Source organism: Ascaphus truei, chromosome 4, assembly GCF_040206685.1.
Source record: "Ascaphus truei isolate aAscTru1 chromosome 4, aAscTru1.hap1, whole genome shotgun sequence".
In the NCBI taxonomy this organism is placed as follows: domain Eukaryota; kingdom Metazoa; phylum Chordata; class Amphibia; order Anura; family Ascaphidae; genus Ascaphus; species Ascaphus truei.
The window spans coordinates 208,967,853-208,992,650 of NC_134486.1; the positions used below are offsets into that span (position 1 = coordinate 208,967,853).

A 24,798-nucleotide genomic window follows, 5' to 3' on the forward strand; every position below is an offset into this window, starting at 1 on the left:
GCCCGGCATCTGGGACTCTACCTCAAAGAGAGCTTTGCGCCAGCGGTCCACTAGCTTATGCTTTCCCGGTATTCCCAAGTTTCTCAGGAGAACAGCGTCTCAAGGTCGAAGTTCCCGATAACGGACCTTGTGGTCATATCTCCGCTTGCTGCTCTCATTCAGTTGGCGGTGGCCTTCTCCACCAACTGATATGCTCTGTGAAGGTTTTATGGAGCCGTCTAACATACTTATAGCGGGTCATGTTTGGCACTCCATTGGTGGATACCCGGAGATGGATGTCAAAAGGCAATTGCGCTTCTCGGTCAAACATTATGAAGTAGGGAGTATACCCTGTGGATTCATGTCTAGGCATGCACTAGCGGTTTGACATGCTTGGTCCATTCGGCTTTCTGGGAGCCCTTTAGCGTGCCTAGCATGTCTAATAGGGTTCGGCTGAACCTTTCTGGCAGAGCATCTCCTTTAGGGTGGTATGCAGTTGTGCGAGACTTCTCAATGTTGAGCAAGTTTTAGAGCTCCTTGATCAACTTGCTCTTGAAGTCTCTCCCCTGATCAGAGGGCATCCAATTCTGCAACTTGTAGTGGATGAAGTACTTCTCCCACAGCACTTTGGCTACTGTGAAAGCTTTCTGATCTTTGTTAGGGAAAGCTTGGTCGTAGCGGGTATAGTAATCGGTCACTGCCAGCACGTTCCCGATACCCTTTGAGTCTGCATCAATTCAAAGGAAGTCCATGCAGACTAGGTCCATGGGACCAGAGCTCTTTAAGTTGCCCATTGGGACTGCGCGTGTGGGCAGTGTTTTCCGCTGTATACACAGCAGGCACTTTTGAAAATGGCGCTCTATTGATTGTCATCATAGGGGCTGCCAAGCTTGTAATAAAGGGGTCACACCCAGCCGGCAGTCCTTGCAATCATGCGGGACACGAGGGGTTAACGGTATCTGTGTATATGTTGATCTGCATTCCCCTGCTTCAGCAGAATTGTCCCAGGTCTTAGATGTATTTCCTCAGAAGTACTGTGTGTTATTGTATATATCCTGTTATCATAATCGGGATATGAGGGGTTAATGGGTGCTGGGTATAATCTGCATTCCCCTAACCCATCTGTTTTGTTCCAGGATAAGGCTGCAAACTCCTGCAGTCTGTGTGGTAATTACTATGTATGTATAAATCCTGTCCTAGAGGTTCAAAAGCCTTCAGCCCCATTGAAAGTAATGATGCTATGTATTAACATGGAGAGAGGGGGAAAATTGTATTGTATCCCTGACAATGGATAAAGTGTAAAATTATAACTTTTGCTGTATACATGCTAGAAAGGTGAAATTTAGACACAAGCTAGATCCCACCCTTAGCAGGCGGCCCAGGGATTGTTAACCCCTTCATACCAATAGAAAGTATGATTTCACCATGTAATAGTTTATGCCATATTTTTATTCAGAAAGGCAGTGCGAGTTACATGAGTCATCTGATGTGTTAATGGGGCAATCGAGGCGAGTAATTGTGGAGATAGGGTTTAACCGTGTATTTGTTATAATGTAAACCCCATAGAAATCATATCTCCGTATGTTTTTGTGCTACAAGGCTGAATTTTGGATATATTTTACTATGCAAAGGACACATGTTGCACACATATCTTCAACCTGGTTACTGCACTGGAAATGTAGTTTATAAGTTATCTCTGTTTTTCCCATAAGTTTGGACATAGGGCAAAAGCTTGCCAGATGGTAGGTTTGATATGTAATTGTACAATCAAAGGAAGATACTTGAAAGGCTTTGTGATGTACTTTACTCCTCCGGTCCCATGTAGAGAAGTTAGCCGGAGGTGAGAAAAACCTGTACATCAACGGAGGTGACTCGCCCTCATTGCATATGCAGCCAGATATAACAGATGGACACTAACCATTATGACCTGTTAAATGTAACACCCCTTCAGGAAAGGTCTCTGTCCCAATAACCATTTTTCTAGACATAATGGCACCCAGGTCTCGTCATATTTTTTTTTTATAAATGTGCTGGCCAAGTAGGACCAGGGGAGTGGTATACAAATGAGGGGCTGGGTAAACCCTGCTTCTCACGTTACCTGTCAACTTGTGATTAGGACAAGGTAATTGTTCACCAATAACTGAACTGCCATGTTAGGAATAGGGTCCTGCATCTATATAATTGCTTGCACCCTTTATTCCTGTGCTTGTCGTGACTGTTCCTGTAACAACTAATGAGCTGCTCTTCAACTGAATATCTCATTATCCAACCCCAGTAAGTGTAAATATTTCTGTAATGTTATTTGCTTAATGTATTGTCTGTTCTGCTCATAAGAAATAAACTTATTCAGTTTACTATATCCTAATCTTGTTCAATCTGGCCCGGTTATTATATATATTGTCTGCTCTCTCCGACACTGATTCCCACATTTTTGGCCAGAAGAACCTGTCTCTCATTAGGCCGAAGGTTTTGTCTACGCCCAGAAGTCCATGGTCGTCATGCAGAGGTCGTAGAACATGGTACTGCAAGCCCCGGGGAGTACTAGTTGTATCCTATCGGGATGGTTATGATAAGGGACGATCCTGCAGAGAAGACCACGCTCCGGGTGAAATTTGTCCCATTCCCTCATGATGACAACGACTGTGTCAGTAGGAGCACGCTTCACCAAGGAAGGGTTGTTTTGTTGAATGGCCTGGCGTATAGCTCTAGCCACCGAGCTCTAGCCAGTCTCGCATCTGGTATACCACCAATTCTTTCCATCTTATGATGGTGTCTTGGGTGATGGACATGCCGTTTGAATGGCAGTAAGCAACAGAGTGCCTTGGACTGACATCCCAGTGAATCGGCTATTCTGAGCTCGGAGAACGCAATCTTGTCCTCCACTATTGCGGCAGTTGAGCACATTGCCCGAATCCCAGTACGAGGGAAGTCTGCCCACGGGCCATCGTCGGGCGTTGCACTCAGTCTAGATATTCTGGACAGAGCATCGGCTCTAATGTTCAAGGTCCTTGGCTTGTACTTTAGTGTGAATTGGTAATTGGATAGAGCGGCCAACCATCTGTGGCCGGTGCCATCCAATTTAGCAGAGGTCAGAATGTAGGTCAATGGATTGATGTCGGTCCGCACCTCCAAAGAGACCCAGTACAGATAGTCATATAATAAACTCCAGTTTGTGAACCGGATAGTTTTGTTCACTCAGCGTCAAACTGCGACTTACATATGCCACTGGGCGAAGGCCAGCAGGCTACTTTAGATGTAAGACGGCCCCTAGGCTGTTGAAACTGGAATCCACTTGCAGGATGTACAGCTGCTCCAGATCGGCATAGGCCAAGACCGGGACTTCCATGAGGCTTTTCTTGAGCCTGGTGAACGCCTTTTCGCAGGCGCATGTCCACTTGTCTCTGAAGGGTGTTCATGGAGATGCGGCCTTTTGCCTGTGTTCCTCGGGGTAGATCTTCAACAGGATATTGAGGACCTTGGCCTTACTGAAGTACCCTTCTGTGAGGATTAGCCGTCCCGGCGTTCAAGGACCATCTCCTCACCTTACTGGCCCTCCGGTAACAGACACTCAAGATGCGCATCCTACTGGTCCTGTGACGCGTTCGGACCTTGCGCAGTCTGCTCCGGCATCTGCGGATCCTGATCCCGCCCCTCGCCTGGGTGTACGATGCGGGCGCTCATCCAGCCTTCCCGCTGAAGCGCGTGGTAAACTCCACCCCTGCTCTGTTGATCAACAGAACCAGCGTGGTAGTGGCGCGCGCTCTAGGCTCCGCCCCCGCTCTGACGTCTCGCAGAACCGGCGTGGGAGTAGCACTCTCTCTAAACCCTGCCCTCTGAAATCTGTGACACGTGCGGGCTGCAAGCAACCTCCTACCTGATCAGGCTGCATCATCGGGCACACCTGCGTGCACCAGCACCCTATTAGGGTTCACTTCCTGGTTACTCCCCTGCTTGCTATTGGAGCCTCCTCCTTTATACACCTTTCACTTACAGCTTACCTTTGCTGAGCATAGTCGTTGTGACGCCGTGCCTTGCCACTTCTAGTTCCTGAACCTTGCTTTGCCTGACCTTGTAGCTGTTAATCTCTCGTTGCCTGAACCCTGCTTGTACCTTGGACTCCGACTCTCTCTACTCTCTCTGATCCGGCTTGTTGACCTTTCTCCTGGCTCCTGGCCTGACCTTGGCTGAAGTACTACTACGATCCGACTATCTCCTATCCTGCACCTGGCTACATACCCCGACCATCCGATACTTTCCAATCCTGAACCTGGCGTTGCACACTGACGATCCGCAACTCTCCACTCTTGAACCTGGCAAGTACCTCAACTACTCTAATATCTATAATCCTGACCTGGCCTGAACGACTACTCTACAGTCTAGGCGCGCCCGCATAGCTGTGGGTCAGCGTATCTCAATTCCCTGCCTCAGCACCGCGGTCGCGCTTCGTTTGTGGTGAGCTACGCGTTACACCTTCTATGAATCTGCAGTAGTATCCGCAAAATTGTATTGTATTGTATTGTATGTCTTTATTTATACAGCGCCATTAATGTACATAGCGCTTCACAGTAGTAATACATGGGGTAATCAAATAAATAACAGATAATATAAATAACAGATCATGGGAATAAGTGCTTTAGACATAAAAGTAACATTAAGGAAGAGGAGTCCATGCTCCGAGGAGCTTACAGTCTAATTGGTAGGTAGGGAGAACGTACAGAGACAGTAGGAGGGAGTTCTGGTAAGTGCTTCTGCAGGGGGCCAAGCTTATGTATCATGTGTTCAGAATATCCACATTGCTATTCATATGCTTCTTTAAGCAAGTGTGTCTTAAGGTGGGTCTTAAAGGTGTATAGAGAGGGTGCAAGTCGGGTACTGAGGGGAAGGGCATTCCAGAGGTGTGGGGCAGTCAGTGAAAAAGGTTTAAGGCGGGAGAGGGCTTTAGATACAAAGGGGGTAGAAAGAAGACATCCTTGAGAAGAACGCAAGAGTCTGGATGGTGCATAACGAGAAATTAGGGCAGAGATGTAAGGAGGGGCAGAAGAGTGTAAAGCTCTAAAAGTGAGGAGAAGAATGGAGTGTGAGATGCGGGATTTGATCGGAAGCCAGGAGAGGGATTTCATGAGGGGAGATGCTGAGACAGATCTAGGAAAGAGTAGAGTGATTCTGGCAGCAGCGTTTAGGATAGATTGTAGGGGAGACAGGTGAGAGGCAGGAAGGCCGGACAGCAGGAGGTTACAGTAATCAAGACGGGAGATAATGAGGGCCTGAGTCAGAGTTTTAGCAGTCGAGCAACAGAGGAAAGGGCGTATCTTAGTTATATTGCGGAGGAAAAAGCGACAGGTTTTAGAAATGTTTTGAATGTGAAGAGCGAATGTGAGAGAGGAGTCGAGTGTGACCCCTAGGCAGCGTGCTTGGGCTACTGGGTGAATGATGGTAGTTCCAACAGTAATGTGGAAGGAGGTAGTAGGAAGGAAATTCCAGGAAGGATCACAGCTCCATCACGTTGTCTGGTCTGGGACAGTTCACTACGGCTTCGACCTTTGCGGGGTCGTTAGCCACTCCTTCCACGGACACTATGTGGCCCACATAGGTGACCGAGGTGCGGCAGAAGCGACACTTGTCTAGGGACAGCTTCAGGCCTCCTTTTCCCAGTCTATATTGCACTTTCAGAAGGCATTCTTCATGCTCTTCTAGTGTTTTGCCAAACACGATATTGTCCAGATATATTAGGCATTCCCTGGGGTTCATATCTTCGATGGTCTTCTCCACCAACCTCTGGAATGTTGCAGGTGCACCACAAATACCTTGGGGCATTCGAGTGAACTGGTAGAACCCGAGGGGGCAGACAAACGCTGTCTTCTCCTGGTCTTCGGAGCTCATGGGTACTGGTAGTATCCAGACCTCAGGTCCAGCATGCTGAACCACTGACTTCCGGATAGAGCGCTGACGATTTCTTCAGCTTCGTCCTGCCTAGGGCTATTATCAGGGGATAGCCGTGCAGGCCCCACTGATGCTGTTTGGGGCCTGAAATCTTCCATCGGTATGGGTAGATGCGCGGGCAACCCGTAGGTAGGGCTTCTGGGAAATGCAGGGCTCGGGGGCTCTCATCTTCACTCAACTCGTTGCCAGCGGTAACGATGACTACGCTCCATCGGCAGGTAGGGTCCCACTTGCGGCCTAGGGGCCGGGCTCTGGCTAATCCAGGGAACCACTTTAGGGAGGTGCATACTTGGAGTGGGGGGGTGTCGGCTGGGACATCCACCACCGCGACCACGTGGCGGGGAGACACGTGGAGCTCCACAGCCCACTGGCAGACCACTTGTTTGGAGAGTACAAACATGGTTCCCTAAATTTATTTCTACAATATACTATATTGGGCACCCCTGGTTTCAATCTCAACAGCCTCTCCAAATGTAGCCCCCTTTCCCTATGACAAAGGGAACTACGAGTGCTGATTACATGTATGGACGCGCTGTACAGGTGGAAAGAGCTCACCCAGGTGGATTACAGGTGGACGCGCTGTACCAAGGAGGAAAGAGCTCACCCCAGGCTCACAGGAGGCCTAATCCTCAGTCACTGGGAGCCTGGGGTGAGCTCTTTCCTCCTTGGTACAGCGCATCCACATGGGAGGGATCCCAGCGCAGCGGGATAACCCCTCACAGGAACCAATTACAGTGAATAATACACACACAGGTATATATAACTGATTTACTAACATAAGCATATATCAACACAATACAATAACACCTACACAATATCCCTACACCCGGCGTGGTTCCCTCAAAGTACTGAGGGCGCCCATGGCACCTAAACACCCGGTGTCCGTAAGGCAATCCCACCCAGAGTGAATGTGGAGTAGTGCTACCCCTGTGTGGATTCGTTGGTGCACTTTTAATACCTCCCTGGGAACTCCTGTACCCAGGTGTCACCGTCAAGCAAGGATTAGTCAGGTCCCATGACGTGGGGCCTGCAAATCCCACCCTCGCCTTATTCTGTCCACCGCGTGGGGCGATCTCCAGCTGGAGTTAGAGTCTATAGTGTGGCCTGTGGTCTGGTCCCAGACCGCAGGTGGCAGATCACCGCGTGGCCGTCCGGTCAATGCTGGACTACTAATGCTGTGCACTAAGGGGAAGAGTCCCTATCTGGGTCCTGCACAATCTAACAGGGGCTAAGGGGACTAGCTGGGGCCTGCGGGAGAGATCTGGCCAAGTTCAGGGGCTACTGGCACGCTGAACACATCCTCTCCCCTTGCCGTCCTCCTTCCGACATAGCGCATTCTGTCTTCACGCCAAACCTCCTCTTCCCTTCTGCGAGTATGCCCTCTTCCTATTGGCTAAATCACTCATGTGCCCTTACCCTGGAGGAGCCTGTGGCTTGTAGTCCCTAGCAGAGCCACTTGTAATGGCCGCCGCACTGCTCCTACTACTGCGCATGCTCACAGTTTCAATCGCGCATATGAGAAACTCAAGATGGCGGGCCCCACAAACCGGGACTGCCACGGAGCTCCGCCGGCTCCGACGAACTGGGCTGCCCTCCCTCGCCCCCACGGAGGTAAGGGGGCTGGGCTACATATGTTTAACGGATGACTCCCTAGTATCTTTTTATCACTGATCTAGAGGAGATTTCCTTAAGCAATGCAGCAGCAAACAGCTTGTATACTGTACTTCAGATACATCAATGATATCTTCTTAATTTGGAATAAAGGCATCAACTCTCATAGAATTTCACCAGAAGCTCAACAGATATTTATAAATTAGATGTCCTAAGACACTCAGAAACCAATATAAACTTAATTAATACTAGAATGACTATAACATTAGCACCCTAACAACAAGCATCTACAGGAAGCAAAAAAAACATCACAAGTACCTCAAAAAACACTGTCATACACAGCCAGGTACTTTGATAGCACAGGATATGCTCTGATGGACAAGTCATCTACAAACATTGAATAAAGCATTTACTAAACAAAAACAATTGACAAAATAGAATGTGCAACACAAATATCCAGATAGCAGCTCTTACAGTATAAAAACAAATAAGCTTTGAAACTAATCGAACTAGTAGTGACTTACAACCCAGCCCTTGAAAACCTCGAAGATATAGTGAAAGAACTCCAACGAAAACAAAGATGACATCCTGAAATACTTTTGTTAGGGTAAAAATATTATTTGATACACAGTTATGTGTGAGAGAGAGGGGGGGAGGGATGGAGTGGACACCTATTCCATCTGTTCAACAACATAGAGCCCCCTGGTGGAGGCTCTGGTCCTGGGAAAGCTGTAGGCTGCCCTGCAGACATAATGTGTGTATGGGTGGATTTGTTTCAGTGTGTGTATGTTTATATAACTGTACTGTACATGCAGGGTGTATACGTTCATACACACAAACAATATTGTTCCATTTAGGATATTACCCTTGTGTCACCTATTTGTTTAGGTCACTACTACATAACAATAGATAGCAGCCACTTAAGCCAGCTTTATTTTTACACCAGCTTGCCAGCATCCACGCTATCAGAATATTTCACTTACTCTCCATATCCATTTTAACTAGATACCACATCTCTCTACAATACTATATTTAATGCCATCAGTTTCTGCACTACTGCCACACCTGCAAGGTTCAAAATCTTGTTATTTTACTCTTTGTTGATCCATTAAATGGTATTACTTCTTCCTACTTTGTTACTTTGATACAATAGTAACATCCCACTTATTTTTGTCACTCACCTTTGCTTTCTAACATTTCTTCTTGTTGAGACTCTTGCCTGTACAGTTTGTTTTTTTGCTTACAACCATGCACAGATGATTGCCTTGTACTTTCACCTATGAACAAACCCAGATATAAACAATAAATATATCACTTACTCTATTTCACGTAAATCTTTTTCTGTTTTTGAGAAATATGTATGGCTCTTCTAAAAAATGATTAACATAAATAAAATTGTACAAAAGCTGGTATGAGTAATTTATTGTTACTCACAACTAATGTATGTTGCTAAGAGGTTCTGCATCTTTAAGCACCCATGCTAGTTTGATGGAAAACATTGTCTACCCTCTGAAGGGACACACCTTATGTAATATACATCACTGCTAAAAAATGTATGTGATGTTGCATATTAACATGCACATGTCCGGTTTCCCTTGTACCACTTAGGTAGAGGGAAAGAGTAGAAATAATCCATTTGAATAGGTGCACATCTAAATACTCCTGTACTCCTTGAATAAGATCACCCAAGTATGCAAAGGCATAGATGAAAGTAAAGCACCAATCAACCTTACCCAGAAAAATTGATACTATATTATGCAAATGTATCAGTGAAGAAATACTGACAAGTGATTAAAAGGCTTTTATTATTATTATTATTAATAATAATAATAATAATATTAATAATGAACCAATACAATTATAAAAAAGTGTGTGTGTGTGTGTGTGTGTGTGTGTGTGTGTGTGTGTGTGTGTGTGTGTGTGTGTGTGTGTGTGTGTGTGTGTGTGTGTGTGTGTGTGTGTGTGTGTGTAGAGCACACGCATTTTAAGTGAAACTTCTTTGTCTTTTGTCACAGAAATTGTATTTGTGATGGTGATGTTATTAATTAAAAATCAAAACACAATTTCAGTGCCAAAACGCAAAGAAGTTTGACTTAGACCGCGTGTTTTTAGCGATTTGCACTTCTATATTTATAGTAACGATGAATTCCTTGTGTGTGTCAGTCAGTGTGTGTGTTAGTGTCTGTCTGTGTGTCTCAGTGTGTGTGTCTGTGTCAGTCAGTGTGTGTGTCAGTCAATGTGTGTGTGTGTGTGTGTGTGTGTGTGTGTGTGTGTGTGTACGTCAGTGTGCGTGTGAGTGTGTGACTCAGTCAGTGTGTGTGGGTGTGTATATGTCAGTCAGTGTGTGTGTGTGTGTGTCTGTGTGTCAGCCAGTGTGTGTGTGTGTGTCAATATCAGAGTGTGTGTGTCAGTCAGTGTGTGTGTGTGTGTGTGTGTCAGTCAGTGTGTGTGTGGTCTTCGTGTCCTGCTGCTGGAGCACCGGTGCCTGCCGGAGCAGCCCCCCCCCTTTCTCCTCCCCCCCCGGCGCAGGTGTGGGGATATGGCCAGTCCCCCTTGCATCTCCCGGCCAAAGAGGTGATTTCGGGGGAGCTCGGGCACAGTATCGGCAGTATTGCGCATTTGTGGGGGTGGCAATTGGCTTCTGCGCATGCGCGCCGTGGCTCACAACCCCTTCTTCTGAGCATGCAAGGTCCGTGCACCCTAGGTTGTTGTTTTTGTGCGCATACGCAAGCGCAACAGCTGAACACGACGGGTGCGAGCGCGACGGGGACGCGCCCATTGTTCTGTGACGTCACTTGTGGTGCGTTTTTTTGTTACAAAACAAGGATTTTTGCCCATGAAAACCTTGTAGGCGCCAGCAAAGAAGTTTCACTTCAAAAACATGAGGGTCACGGGTCAGGCTATATTGTAATATTGTTATTGTATAATAACAAATAAATCAGTAAACAAGATGAATCTTGTGTAGTCCCTGTTAAGCCCGTAGGATAAGAGAGTGGCTGCTAATTAAGCCTGCAGATTGTCTTAACCTAGTGTATGCTGAAAGTAGTAGACAGGACCTACTGCTGTTTGAATTGCTGTTAACAAGTGTGACCTTGTTGATCAGTGAGGAGTATGAATTTAATGGCAGGGATTAAATACGTGGGCAAAACCCGAAAACAAATTGGCAACGAGTCCTGGAGCATGTTAGATCAATTAGAAATGCACTATACACAAATTTCCAAAAATGTACGGAAACAACACTCAGGCAATACCAAGGTATTGACCGTTCAAGGTATTGATTGCCTCATGCCCAGTATAAGAAGGGGCAACTGGGGCAAGATGTTGCTCCAAAGAGAAGCCAAGTGGATTTTTAATCGACACATACTTTCACCAAATGGATTAAATGAAGGGTTCATGTACTCTCCATTCATTGGCTGATTAGTATATTTAATGTGGTCTTTTAATGAAGGATCAGCCTCTAAAAGGAGTCTTGTCAAAATCTGATCAAAAAGCTCATGCTCCTATGTCAATAAACCTTTTATGAGTTTCCTTTGATTAATAATACTCTCTTCTACATTGCTTCACTGGAATTGTGTATTTCCTTGCAATACTTGGTGGCATTGATGTTCAGTCATCTGACAAGCTACTGTATATTTTTTCTAATTTCCTAATTTAACTGGGAGTATAATAAATGTTACTTCTGTCAAGACCTTTCAGAAATTAAAATAAAAAATAACATAGCAAGGTACAAAGATTTTTATTACAAAAATGACTACAAAAAGTGAGTATGAGGTATTTTAAACATAAACTATGCACATCAAACACACAACATAGGACTAACCAGTAATATGGTCCTGTGAAAGACTGGTAGGGGTTGCAGGGCAGATTGAAGAGGATTCATTAGGACTTTTCTGGATAGTAGCTTGCATTGTAATAGAGCCAGTTTCTGTACTTCCTTGATCTGGCAGCTGGGAAGAATTATCCACAGGGATTTCTACAGAAAACGAAGCGGAAGGGACCCTTGGATTGGGCATCATTGTGACAAGCTTGGACGGTAGTCCTGGAGGAAAAGCCAACCCTGTTGCAAACAAAAGAAGAGAGGAAAATAAACAGTGTTGGTATTTAAAAATAAGAACAATATTTTTTCCTAAGTTCTGTAGCTCTTACACTGTACGCAGAGTATACATAGACTTGCAGACATACAGTATGGGGGTTATTCCTTAACCTGCGTACTGCATGGAAACTTCCAATTACTTCAATAAGAGTTTTCCTGCAGTACTGCCGAATCAACTCTATAGGCACTTGAAAGAATAACCGAAATTAGTGTTGCCCCACAATCTAATTCTAATGCTTGGGGTACAGGAAGATAAACGGTCATATTTTTACTAAGCGGTGATATTGCACAAGACACCTTCCATTCAAGTGAATGGGCCATTAGATGTTTTTAGGGTGCCTTATGGCATAACACTGTTTAGTAAATATGGGCGAAGTTGACATACTCAGGGTTACAAGGAGAGCTTCATAGGCAGAGTTCTTTTTAACCCCTTGGTGCTTGCACCACAATTTATTCCACACTTCTAGTCACCCATTGCAATAAAGTGATTGAATCATGATAAGCATATCTATCGTGCAGTGAACTACATTAAATCATGTTTCTACTGTACCTATCAGCACACGTAGAATGTGCTGAAATGTCTGGTCATTGATACTTTGATGTTCTGGGCACATCATGGATGATATGAAATTATTATTATTATAAAGTGAACAAGATACTATATTGTGTAATGCTGTGAATTATGACTGTTGTTTTGTTTTGACATCATTTTACCAACACTCTCTCTGGAGGCATGATCTATGTCTGTATTATATAAAAAAAAATGATATTACAGTTTTTAAACATAATTTTCTAGGCCAACAATTAGTTTTTTTTGTTAGTTTTTATTTTATTCCCTTCTCTGTCAGCAAAGGGGTTATTGAATATCTCACACAACCAATTATTTCACATGACAACACCTATTTACCAGTAGCTAGAGAATCTTTCATGCATTTCTTTAAGGTGCAATTACGGGTTTTCCAAAGAGGCTTGATAGGTAGTCATTAGCCTGTTGCCACTCTTTCATGTAGGATAAATACAGCAAAGTTGGCTAAACACATCAGGGAATTATCAATGGATTAACACTTAATGTAAAAGAAACAATGGGTCTAATTATTAAAGTGCAGGAAAATCAGTGCAAAAATGTTCGAAAAAGGAAGACAGTTTGTAGTGAGTGCTCACTGTATTAAACAAAAATGATCAATGCAAAAATATCGTTACGCAAAAAAAAAAATGTCATTCAGTTTGTGACAACAGTGGTCTCTTTCTCTTCCCCTTTCACTTCCTCTGCCTCCCTCAAAGTCTAAATATTTAACAAAATAAGCCAATTATTAAGGATACAAGGGCTTATGCACTAAACTGTGATAAAATCAGTGCATTGTCGTACGACTTTGCATTGATTTATCGCACACTAAAACATATGTGCAAAAATGGTATTCACTAAGAATGAATGCCATTTTTGTAAAGCTCGTTAAAAAAATGCACTATCGTCCGACCAGTTTTTTTTATCAGTGCAATAGCGTTATAAATCCTATAGCGCAGCAACTGATAGAAAAAATTCAGCCTGGAAGATCTGCATGGAGACGCTGCATCTCCATGCACGGCTCTTACAGGCGATCGTAAAGTTCAAATATGAATTTTAATCATAATGTACGTCAGCATGGGGTTTCCTGAGATGAACCACATTAATTTCAGCCTCCGTGACCCCCAACTTCCCGAAATACAGACCCCAGTATGGGGTGCCGGTATATATTTTTGCTGTTTGCTTTTATTTATTTATGGTATTTGTTTGGTGTTTTGATTTCTAATTATGGGATTTTTTTTTGTGTTTTCTATTTTTTATTTCTGTTATTTTATTGGTGTTTGCTTTTTAATTGTGGTTTATTTTTGCTGATTATTTTGTTTTTAGGTTGACCATTGACTGTCAGTGTGTTAAATCATGCCCATATAAAATGGGCATGATGTACCACTGTGCCAAACAATGGGTAGTGGGAGTGGAGGGTGGGGTAGTTGCCCCGGGGAAGGTGGTTAGGCCTCCCAGGTGGAAAGCAGGAGAGGATGGGCTAACCCCTTAATTACTATAGCGGTTACTAATCGCTAAGGTGATTAAGGGGTTAGGGGCCATTAGATTGTATTTTTCATTGTTATGTTGCTGCCAACGGAGGAGAAGGATGGTGATGAAGACAGCCATCAACCTGGCAGGGGTAAGCTGTATTTACTTTATGCTGGCTGGTTTATGGTTTATTTTAAATGGGCAAATGTACTATTATCCATATCTGGGTTGGGGGGGGGGGTTGTATTTATTTGAATGTGCCGTCAGGGATCAACAGGGACCACTCGAAGGCCCCCGGAAACCCCTGGATACCCACGTGGACCACCCAGAGAGATTTTAAAGGTTGATAAGCTTATCACTGCTTTGTGATTAGCAACGGGCACAAAAAAGCGATTATGACTTTTTTTGGCCCGTTGGACGACTTATTTGCCTCTGGCTGTTAGTGGTCATTAAAAAAACATTATTGCATGATACTGCAGTGTTAATACTGCTTTGTGAATAGCAAATGAGCAGTATCGTGCAATAAGGCCATTTATCGATCATTAAACCACTTATCACAGCTTTGTGCATATGCCCCATTATATTTAAGTGGCACTTACTAACTGTTGGTATGCAAATTGCATGTTAAATGTAGGTGTGATATTTAACATCTACCCTAGAGAGACAATTTTACTGCAGAACAGAATTATATCGCTGAGTCACAAAGAGACTGCTTTAAAAGACCCATATTTGTGGAATATAACAGTGTAATATTGTCAGTTTATTAAAGTTTTGTAGGAGAAAAGGGGGGTTGGGGGAGAGGAAGATCCAACATTTCACATAAATTACATGTTTAGATACCTTTGTACAAAAAATAAAAAAAATTGTTATACATACTGTACATCGTTTCCATTTGTCCCAGCCAGTGGGTTCACATCCCCCCCAAACCCACAGTTCACCTGTGGATCCACGGATCCCACATCCTAAAGAGCTTTTTTAGTAGTGTGTTTTTGTTAAGAGGAGAGTTTTGCAATTAACATAATTTCATTCATCCTTTTGATAACTTGCCCTCTGGAACGAGCTGTTGGTTATTTCAAGGTATTGATTATGGTACACTTTGCTGCCATTATTATGAGGGATAATCCTGTGTTGGTCAGTTACGTCCCTCTATAGCAGACCTGCACAACTCCAGTCCCCGAGGGCCGCAAACAGGGCAGGTTTTGAGGATATCCCTACTTCAGCACAGCTGGCTCAATTAGAGGCTCAGTCATACTGAGCCACTAATTGAGTCAGCTGTGCTGAAGTGGGGATATCCTGAAAATATGGCCTGTTTGCGGTCCTTGAGGATTGGAGTTGTGCAGGCCTGCTCTATAGGCTTTGCTAGAATAAGGATCCGCGATCCAGTGGTATTCTCATCTCCACTGTCTCCTCTATTAGGTACTGGATATCGCTCCAGAATCTGCCAATCTTATGACAAGACCACCAGACATGGACCAAATTGCCCACTCCAACCAACCCCCCCCCCCCCCCCGCATCTGTCTGTACAACCTGGGCATATTTTACTCAATTTTTATGGTATGAGAAACCATCCAAATAAGATTTTGTATATATTTTCATTTATTAGTTTGTGCATAGATGTTTTAGATGCGTTCTTTCAAATACCAGCCCAGCCTTAATTTCCATTTGAAAAACTTTCTCTTTTCTCATCATATATTTATGCACCTGCGATTGGTCAATTGGGACTAATTCTTGATATATGCAGAGTAACTGTGTTCAAACATTTTATTCACTTTTCAATTTACTTTGATTACAACACATTATAGATAGTTCACATACAGTATTTGTACATATTCCTTAACCACATCTCGTTTCTACTAAAATATTACTATTACAGTCAATTTTGTAAAATATTTTCTGTGGTTTCTAATATACTATTCAAAACCAATGTATATATATATATATATATATACAGTGTTCGACAAACCTATACATTTGCTCGCCCCGGGCGAGTGGATTTAACCCCCGGGCGAGTAAATATTGGCCCAAGCAGCACACGTTTGGTACTAGGTGGCGAGTAGATTTTTTTGTGTGGCGAGTAGATTTTTTGGTGATTTGTCAACCACTGTATATATATATATATATATATATATATGTTGGGAATCTGATTTCTCAGCGCCGTCCGCACAACACACAGACTACCCTCAGGGAGACTCAGGGCACGCAGCGCAACCTCCGCTTACCTGCCTCCACAGGCAGTCAGCTCCTCTGTCGCCACAGGGCCCCTCCCCTCGGCGGCCCTGCTGCTCCTCCTCCTCAGTGGCCAGCGCGGGTCCTCCGTCCCGCACGCACATGTGTATCCTCCTCCAACGCTGGTCGCGTGCACACGCAGCTTACAGAGCGCGCGCCCAGCATCCACTCTTTTACTTCCACTCCTGTTATGAGGCTCCGCCCACGTACACCGCACGGGTGTAATCAGAGTGCTACCAGTGCTCACCTGGGTTGTATCAGCTACACCTATCCAGAGAGGCTCCCTGCAGTCCTCCTGACCCGCCCCCATCTCTGATTGGTCAGCCCAGCCTTATCTAGCATCTCTGAGCCCTCACTCATCGCTCGATATAGTCTCTCTATGGAAGTGTTTGTTGTACTCTCGGTTACTACCGGTTTTAACACGGCTCGTACGACTACCCCCTTGGCTCTCGACTTCGGCTCTTCTTGGACTACGTATTCTCTGGCATCCCACGATCACGCCTTGGACTTCAACCTTCCTCATCTCTTCGCTCTCTGACCTCGGCAAGGCAATCACTATTCTTCTTCTATACCCGGTACTGGCAAGTATTGTTTACGTTACTTATATCTGGCTTGGCAACGCTTAACACCACATTCCGGACTCGCTCCCTTTGCTGCGGGTGCGTTTATCCCTACTTTCCCCTTCGGCACTGGGGACGGGTCTGGTCTGCGGGCAGCACCGGCATAACAATATATTTGCATAACTCAGCACAAACATAGAAATAACAGGGAATGTGGGAGGGGATGGAGGGTACCCGGGTAGCTACCTTAATCTCTCTTTGTTAAACTTTAGTCTTAATAGTATATAATCAAGTTTAAACTTGTATATTCAAGTTGTCTCTTCTCTCTTTTCTGTAGGATGCTCGTTCCCCACCGGGTATATCTCTAACGACCCCATGATATTACACCTTCGTTCCTCTGGTATGCATTTTAAAATTGGTGCTCATTTTTCATCAAATTTTACACCTAGTGGATCCCCATTATATATTAAAATCTCTTCTATCAAAATCTATCAAATTATATATTTCTCTTTCTAGATCCTAGATTGAAGGTGGGGACTTATCTAACCCTTGGTTCATTATAACTTTCTTCGCTAGTATAAGTATAGAGTTGAGTGCATTTGGTATTATGCATCTTAAAGTGATCATCTTTAAGTGAGAATATATAGTTAGACTATAGTGTATAAATATATTTATAGTTCTTCATGCAAGATCTATAACCAAAGCTGATGTGACAATGGAACTAATTGCATTGTCTCTTCACAGGTATGTTTTAACCCATTGATTGATCTGCAACCCGCTGTTTTAAAACAAATACCCCACTCTGCCTTTATTATTGATCTCTGGTATGTTTTAACCCACTGATTGATCTGCAACCCCCTGTTTTAAAAGAAATACCCCACTCTGCCTTTATTATTGATCACTGGTATGTTTTGAATAGCAAAAGTTGTTTTAATTGTGTGCTTCTAATCGTCCAACTTGTAACAGACAGATTTATTGGGGGGGGGGGAGGGTAATGTGACTGCTTAGGCTGCGGCCCCGCTGGTGCTGACCGCGCTCATGCTTGAGTGGTGACATCACCAACTCTTCAAGCATGAGCGCGGTGTCCTTGCGAATTTTGCAAGCACGCCGGGACGGGGGGGGGAGTGCATGGGTGGTCTATTGAGCACTCTTCAAATACTCTTTTTTTTACTTCCCAAGCGCCAATCTTGGGAGAGCGTACGTGCCTGTGCATGAGTGTGCGCCGCATAAGCGAGGTTGTGAGAATTCATATTGCACAAAGTAAACTCGGGAAGCGCCGCCCGCTAGGCACGCTCAGCGTTAGAGGGGACGCAGCCTTAGATGTATAAATGTAACACCAGTTTAAGAGAAAGCATTTGCATTTGCAGGGTAGTATTTGCATCTAAAATAATGCATCTTAAAGTGATCATATTTACATGAGAATATATAGTTAGACTATAGTTCGAATACAGGTTGACTGGGACTGCATCTTCTGCAAACTCTTCTACACAAGGCAACAAACGGTGAGCTTATATGACCACACTATGATCCCATGCTTGTTAGCCTGCACTTTTAACCACCTCCCACACCCCTGTACACCTTATTTACTGCAGCCTCTCCCAACAGACTGCACACAACTGCCCAACCCCTCCCCCCCCCCCCGCCCCTCCAACCCTCAACCAATTCCCTCAGCAAACCCCGAATAGGCCCTAGCATTGCAATGTAGCAAAACATTTTGGCAAGGATAAGGCACACCTTTGCTGTTTAGTCTGCACACACTCACTTGGCTCACAACAGCTTCATGCAACATTGCCTACCTCTGTGACAATGACCTGCTATGTATCTCAACTTTGTTCTTTCTTGTGGTCTTATGGAAAGGTTTCTCTATCCATTACAATCCCTTCCCTCCTGGCCCACACCCAATATTATTATACACCCTGGATTACTCAAAAGCCTTGCACTATTTACTGAATGTTGGTGGAGAACTCTGAAAACCAGCACACCAACCACCGCTCACTCATGGTAAACACCACAAATGTACAACTTCCAAACAACTACTCAAATTTCTACTCATACTGTTACTCTCTTTAGCAGGTGATATTGAACTTAACCCAGGCCCTCCTTTTCAACTCTGTCCAATACCCCTGAGAATACCACCTTCAAATTCCAAAAAGGTATATCTGTAGCCCATCCAAATATCCGGAGCCTGCTGCCCAAACTGGATGAACTAAGGGCATGGTGCCTTATGCATAAACCCAAAGCCATCATTCTCACAGAAACATGGCTAACCCCAAAAACCCTCTATGCAAATATCGCCATTCAGGGATACTCCATATCTAGGAAAGATAGGTCAAAGAGAGGAGGAGGGGTGTTATTTTATATTGCAGATACCTTACAATTTACACTGTTAACTTGCCCCCCAAGCCCACCCTCTTTTGAAATCCTAGTAGGCAAAATCTGCCTCCCCTTTCCTAAGCCCGTCTTGATTGCTGGCATCTACCTCCCTTCTAAAGCCCTATCTAAAGCCCCCTATATTCCCTGACTGATATCACCTATTTTCTTGGCTCAATTTCCTCTCTGAATAAGAAGAGTGAGCTGCTAGTTCTTGGGGATTTCAACTACAATTGGCTCAACCCTAAAAACCACAAAATCTAGATACAACTCAAGTCACTTAACCTAACGCAACTAATTTCCCAACACACACGGACAAACCTGAAATCTCACAACCATTCCTTGCTAGACTGGATTCTCTCCTCAAATCCCAGCAGAATCCAATCCTCTGGCATCCTTCCTGACATTTTCAGTGGCCATGCAATTGTGTACTGTGCAAGGAAAATTAAACCACCCTAATCAAGCCCTAAAGTTCTCCTCACTAGAACATTTAGAAACTTTAACCCACAACAGTTCCTGGCTGACCTTACCAACTGCCCTTGGCACAGAATCGACTTAATTCCCGACCTCAATTCTGCACTCGACTATTTCAAATTTGAGTGGGGGCCCTCCTTCCGTGGATTACAACTGACCTTATAGCGCTCTACCATTTTAGGGATGCCTTGTGGAAAAGCTACAAAGTAACTGGCACAACCAAGGATCTTAAGAACTACAGATGCATGTGGAATATGTGCACAAGGCAAACAAGACATGAAAAAGCACAATATTACTCTGACAATCTTCGCCAGAATACATCAAACCCAGATAACTGCTGGAAGGTTATCAACAATATATTCCAGCCTTCTAACCATCAACAACCAAGTAATATCTGCATGTAAATAAACCAGGTAGACACAAAAAAACAAAAAAGATACCCTCTTGAATGCACACAATTAATACAGTGTAAGTAGTGATATATAAATTAAAATACTATTTAAAATAGTATTTTAATTTATATATCACTACTTACACTATATTAATTGAGTGCATTCAAGAGGGTATCTTTTCTGTTTTTTTGTGTCTACCTAGCCCTTATCCCTTTTTGCACCAATTACTATTTTCTATTATTATACCACTATGTACTAATTTAAAGCTGATGCGAGAGCTTCCCCTTCTCTCCCCGTTCCCCTTGTATAAGTTGAAAATCAACCACCCCAGTGTACAACTGCGTTGCCCCAAAGGTGGACAGCCTGATGGGGCTCCCAAAGTGCTGCCCCCTCTGCACAGGACCAGAGTGCTAAGGGTTAACATTTGCTTGTACTTTGTGGGACGTCAACCCCACCCACTGGAATTTTAATGAGCCAAGAGGACACAAAGAACTTTGTGTTCACAGCTGCATTGAATCTCAACGACCCCACTGTACATCTACGTTGCCCCAAAGGCGGACAGGCAAAGGGTGTGAGCCGTTTGCTGCCGTTCGGCTGCTGTTTATGATATATTAGAATTATAAAATCCATCAGTGCTCTGCGATTTCTTCCTTTATAAGTTCCTGGGTATGCTGCAGGCTATCATCTTCTCACATGGAGCACCGGTAATTGTATCAACCTTCTTTTTTTCTTTTTATATAGGTGCAGCATGTACCTTTGTTTTTCTTTTTTTGGACAGAGGGACTGGCCACGTGGGAGATTTACCCTATACGCTAGCACTGTGGAAGAAGTGAAGCTGGGTCCAGAAAAAAAAGAGAGGCAGGCGAAAGGACTTCCCCCCCTCCCCCTCCCCTTCTTCCTGATTTGGGTTTAATTTGTCTTTTACCAACATATTGATTATTTGTATAACTGTAGTGACTCATATGAATATATAATAATGTATTGGTATATGACAACAAGAAAAACACCAATAAAATGTGAGTAATATTTTTTTTTTAAATATATCAATAAATAAAACTGTGTAAAGTAAGTATACTGGAAATATGATACAAATGTTATAATATGTTATAATATGATCACTTGTTCACAGAAAGTTAACAACACATAGTGCCTGACCCGCCACGGGAGCTCTGAGTTGGATACACATCAAGCGGTGAGAGGTGCTTTCCCCACTGCTTAACCCGTGAGTACATTTCATGCCATCAGGATCACTGGACTTTATCTCTGTGAGGGAGGAGGATACTAGAGGGTATCAAAGGAGGATATAGAGGTGTCACACTGTCCCCCTTTTCTCTACCCCACCTCCTCCCCTTGGATGTCGCCTCATTTGGTCATGCTCCCCTTGCTCTCTCCCCCCCTCTGATCCACACTGATCACACAGATCTTGTAACGTTCCCTCTGCCCTGGAGCGCATGGCAGATTTTTACATTATACACTATCTCCGGTCCTCTATCTTACAACATCAAGGTCCTACCTGTTAACCTGTGTTCCCTGGCTACTTGCACCTGTGGATAACACCTTGTACAGCAGTATAAAGATACATTTGTGTGTACTTAAAGAAATAGAAATTTACGAGCACAAACTTCTTTGGATTTGGGAGTAACTAACTACCTTAAAATCACCAGACATATTGCACTATTGTATGTTTGTTTTCACATATACCTGTGCTCCCCATTCCCACTTGGACTTCTCCTAGAAGTGGCTGGCGGTGGAGATTGAAGCGGTGGATCTGCTGTGGTGGAGGATCCCTTTTTGGCCAAACACCAGCGGTCATTTGGTCGCAGCGACCAAATGTCCCATTCCATTGGAGGAGTACCTGTTACCCCTTTACCTCGGTATCTTGTGACAGAGTTAGCAATTCATTCTATGTCAGGATAAGATTAGAATGTGCTTTATTCCAAGCATGATGGGGTTAACTTTTTCTGGCAGCAGCTTCCAGAAGTAGGTAAAAGCTTGATTTTTGTCAATTCAAAACTGCCGACCACTTGTCATGTGTGACCAAACTAATCTCTTAAACGGGAACAACGTTAGATTCTTAATTTTAATAGTAATCACTATCTCTATACAAGATCATATCAAGGAAATGTAATTAATTTAAATAAAAGAAGTTGCTGAATGCAAGATGAGCCTTAAAATAAAATGAAAATTATGCAAAGATGACTTTGATGCTCTATTTTGCAACACTTTCTTGAGGTAGGGGTCATACAGATTATCTAAATAAAAGAAAAGCTTACAAAATATGTAGGTAAAAAAAGATTAAAGCAACAGCGTCCCCCACCCCCCAAAGATGAAGTCACAAAGTAACCCGATAGATCATCAAAACAAACTATTTCTAATTTTTTCTACATCTTTATTTTCTAGCTGAGTTTTCACCTGTTTATTGGATGAGTGAGTGAAGTGAAGACTTTAAGTAAAATTTGTGGCTACTTTGAGCGTGTGTCTGTTTGTCTGTGTTTTTATTTGTGGGTTCTCTCTCCACAGGCGAAACTCCTTGACCCATTCTGATGACATTTTGAGGCTACCTTTCTTCCATATTATCAACTTAGATCTTTCTGAAGTATCAATCAAATCGGTACAGTCCCCATCTTGGAATACATTTTTCACTTTTTGAAGTTTGTGTGTTGTCTCTCCACAGTCCAAACACCTTGACTGATTCCGATTCTGATTTAAGTTTGCGGGTACCTTTATGCCACCCTAACTTTGAACTGCTAGAAGTTTCAACCAAAATCAGTGCAGCTCCCATCTTGGAATTATTGTTTTGTTTTTTTGAAGTAATTAAAAAAAAATGTAAACGTTACATCCCATTGACTGGATTCTTGATACAAAACATTAAATGTCTTATTTTGCAAGTTGTAAAACATTTTCAGACAACTTGCTTGAACCATTTCAGAGAAATTAAATATTTAAAATGAAAATAAATTGGTAACAAACAACCCTGTACAACAGCCTATAGCTTTACTTTGACATCTAGGTGGCAGCGATAATTATTTACTGCCCAATAGGTTTTTTTATTGTTTTTTCCCCCACGATATTCACAATGTGAGATTTATCTTTTATTAAACGGGGTACGGATGGAAGGGAAGAAAGCATAATTATCTCACTGTATAAAGCATTACTAAGACCTCAACTTGAATATGGAGTACAGTTTTGGGCACAACTCCATAAAAAAATACATTATGGAACTAGAAAAAGTGCAGAGAAGAGGTACCAACTTAGGAAAGGGGATGGAAAAACTTATGAGGAGAGGCTAATTTAGATTTGTTTACATTAGAAAAGAGGCTTCTAAGAGGGGATATGGTAAGTATATACAAATATATTCATGGACAATACAAGAAGCTTTCAAAATAACTATTCATCCCAAGGGCAGTACAAACGACACATGCTCATACCTAAAGGTTGGAGGAAAGCAGATTTTCCCAGGAACAATGGAAATGTTTTCTTTTTACAGTAAGGGCAGTTAAAATGTGGAATTCATTAACCATGGAGACTGTGATGGCAGATACAATAGATATCTTCAAAAACACGTTGGACATCTTTTAGAAAGGAAAGGTTTACAGGGATATACCAAATAAGTAAACATGGGAAGGATGGTGATCCAGGGAAAAATCTGATTGCATAGTTATATAGTAGATGAGGGTGAAAAAAGGCATGCATCTATCAAGTTCAACCTATGCTAAATTTAGACGACTGATACTTTATCCTATATTTGTATTTACAGTATATTTATCTAGAGGAAGGCAAACAAAAAACCCCAGTGAAATATCATTTAATGATCTCTCATAAGAGGAAAAACACATTCCTTCCTCACTCCAAGAATTGGTAATCAGATTACTCCCTGAATAAGCATCCTTCACATGTTTACTTATTTGGTATATCCCTGTACACCTTTCCTTTCTAAAAAGATGTCCAACCTTTTTTGAACAAATCTTACCTTTCCAAATAATAACCAGTCAAGAGTCAAGAAGGAATTTATTTTTCCCCTTATGAAACATTGGATAATGTTTCACATGGGTTTTGTGTTTGCCTTCCTCTGGATGAATATACTGAACGGTATATACTGTAAATACAAACTTATCTGTCATCTAAATTTAACAAAGGTTGAAGACAATGGATATATGTATTTTTCCAACCTCATCTACTATGTATCTATGTTCATACATCACGGCCTTCTTGAGCATAATACGTTTTGTGCGTTGTTTTTTGTTTTCAACTTTTGGATAGTTTGTTGCGAATGAGATTGTTACATAGAAATGTTTTGCAGTTTGTGATATTATACTAAAAGTATTTATTTTCAAGTTACAATAATGTGAGCGTTAAATTGGTATTCAGTTGTGACTGACAATAGCAGGCCTTTCTGGAAAGCTTGTTATAGTAGTTTGCACTCACGGTTTCCCATAAGGAGCAGATGCTTGTCCCATAAAAGAACAGTTGCACTGGTAAGATCCAGGTTTTCTACAAAGCCACGATTTGGTGGGCATGTATTTATTAACTGGGTCTGTTTGTGTTAACAGATCGCCCAAATTACGGCCACGTCTGTAGCAAAGTAAAGGTGGTTCCTTGCAAATGTTGCCAATTCTGCTGTCACTGGACAGGATGTGCCAGTTTCTATGGATGCTGTGCTTAATACATCCTGAGGCCGTGGTAAATGTACTGACAAAATTGCATCAGTCCGGCGCAAGATTTTTTTCGTGTGGCTTAAGGAGTGTCTCTTTATCAGTCCGTTTCACTTTCTTGAGGGCATCTTCTAGTGTATGTCATGTGGGCTTTAACCCCTCTCATGAAAACACCTCGCCATGCTTAAGAGTGCTGTCTCTACGTCGTCCGGATTGCTAGTAATCCTTTTGACCCGAAGTAGTTGGCAAAAAGGGATTGCCTTCTTGAGCGGCACAGGATGGCGACTAGTTGCTTACAGCAGCGTGTTTCTGTCTGTTTCTTTGTGAAAAAAGAAAGAGAAGAAACTTCGGCGCTACTGCGCATGACTGACTCAATGAAGCTCCCGGATGATCTTCAACCAACTTTATTAACACCACACACAAAGGCTACACCGCGATTTCCTCCTCTACGCGTTTCACCCTCTAAGAT

The 24,798-nt window shown here is 43.1% G+C and overlaps 1 protein-coding gene across 4 annotated transcripts in view; it reads right to left on the reverse strand.

Moving 5' to 3' along the window:
* Positions 1-24,798, reverse strand: part of LOC142493194 (uncharacterized) — a 254,494-nt gene that overhangs the window by 174,277 nt on the left and 55,419 nt on the right. For all 4 annotated transcript variants that reach the window (XM_075596808.1, XM_075596807.1, XM_075596805.1 and 1 more), the window contains exons 4-5: positions 11,351-11,587; positions 8,712-8,807 (exon numbers count right to left, since the gene is read on the reverse strand). In XM_075596808.1, coding sequence (XP_075452923.1) covers positions 8,712-8,807; positions 11,351-11,587 — 333 coding nt within the window. The remainder of the gene's footprint in view (positions 1-8,711; positions 8,808-11,350; positions 11,588-24,798) is intronic.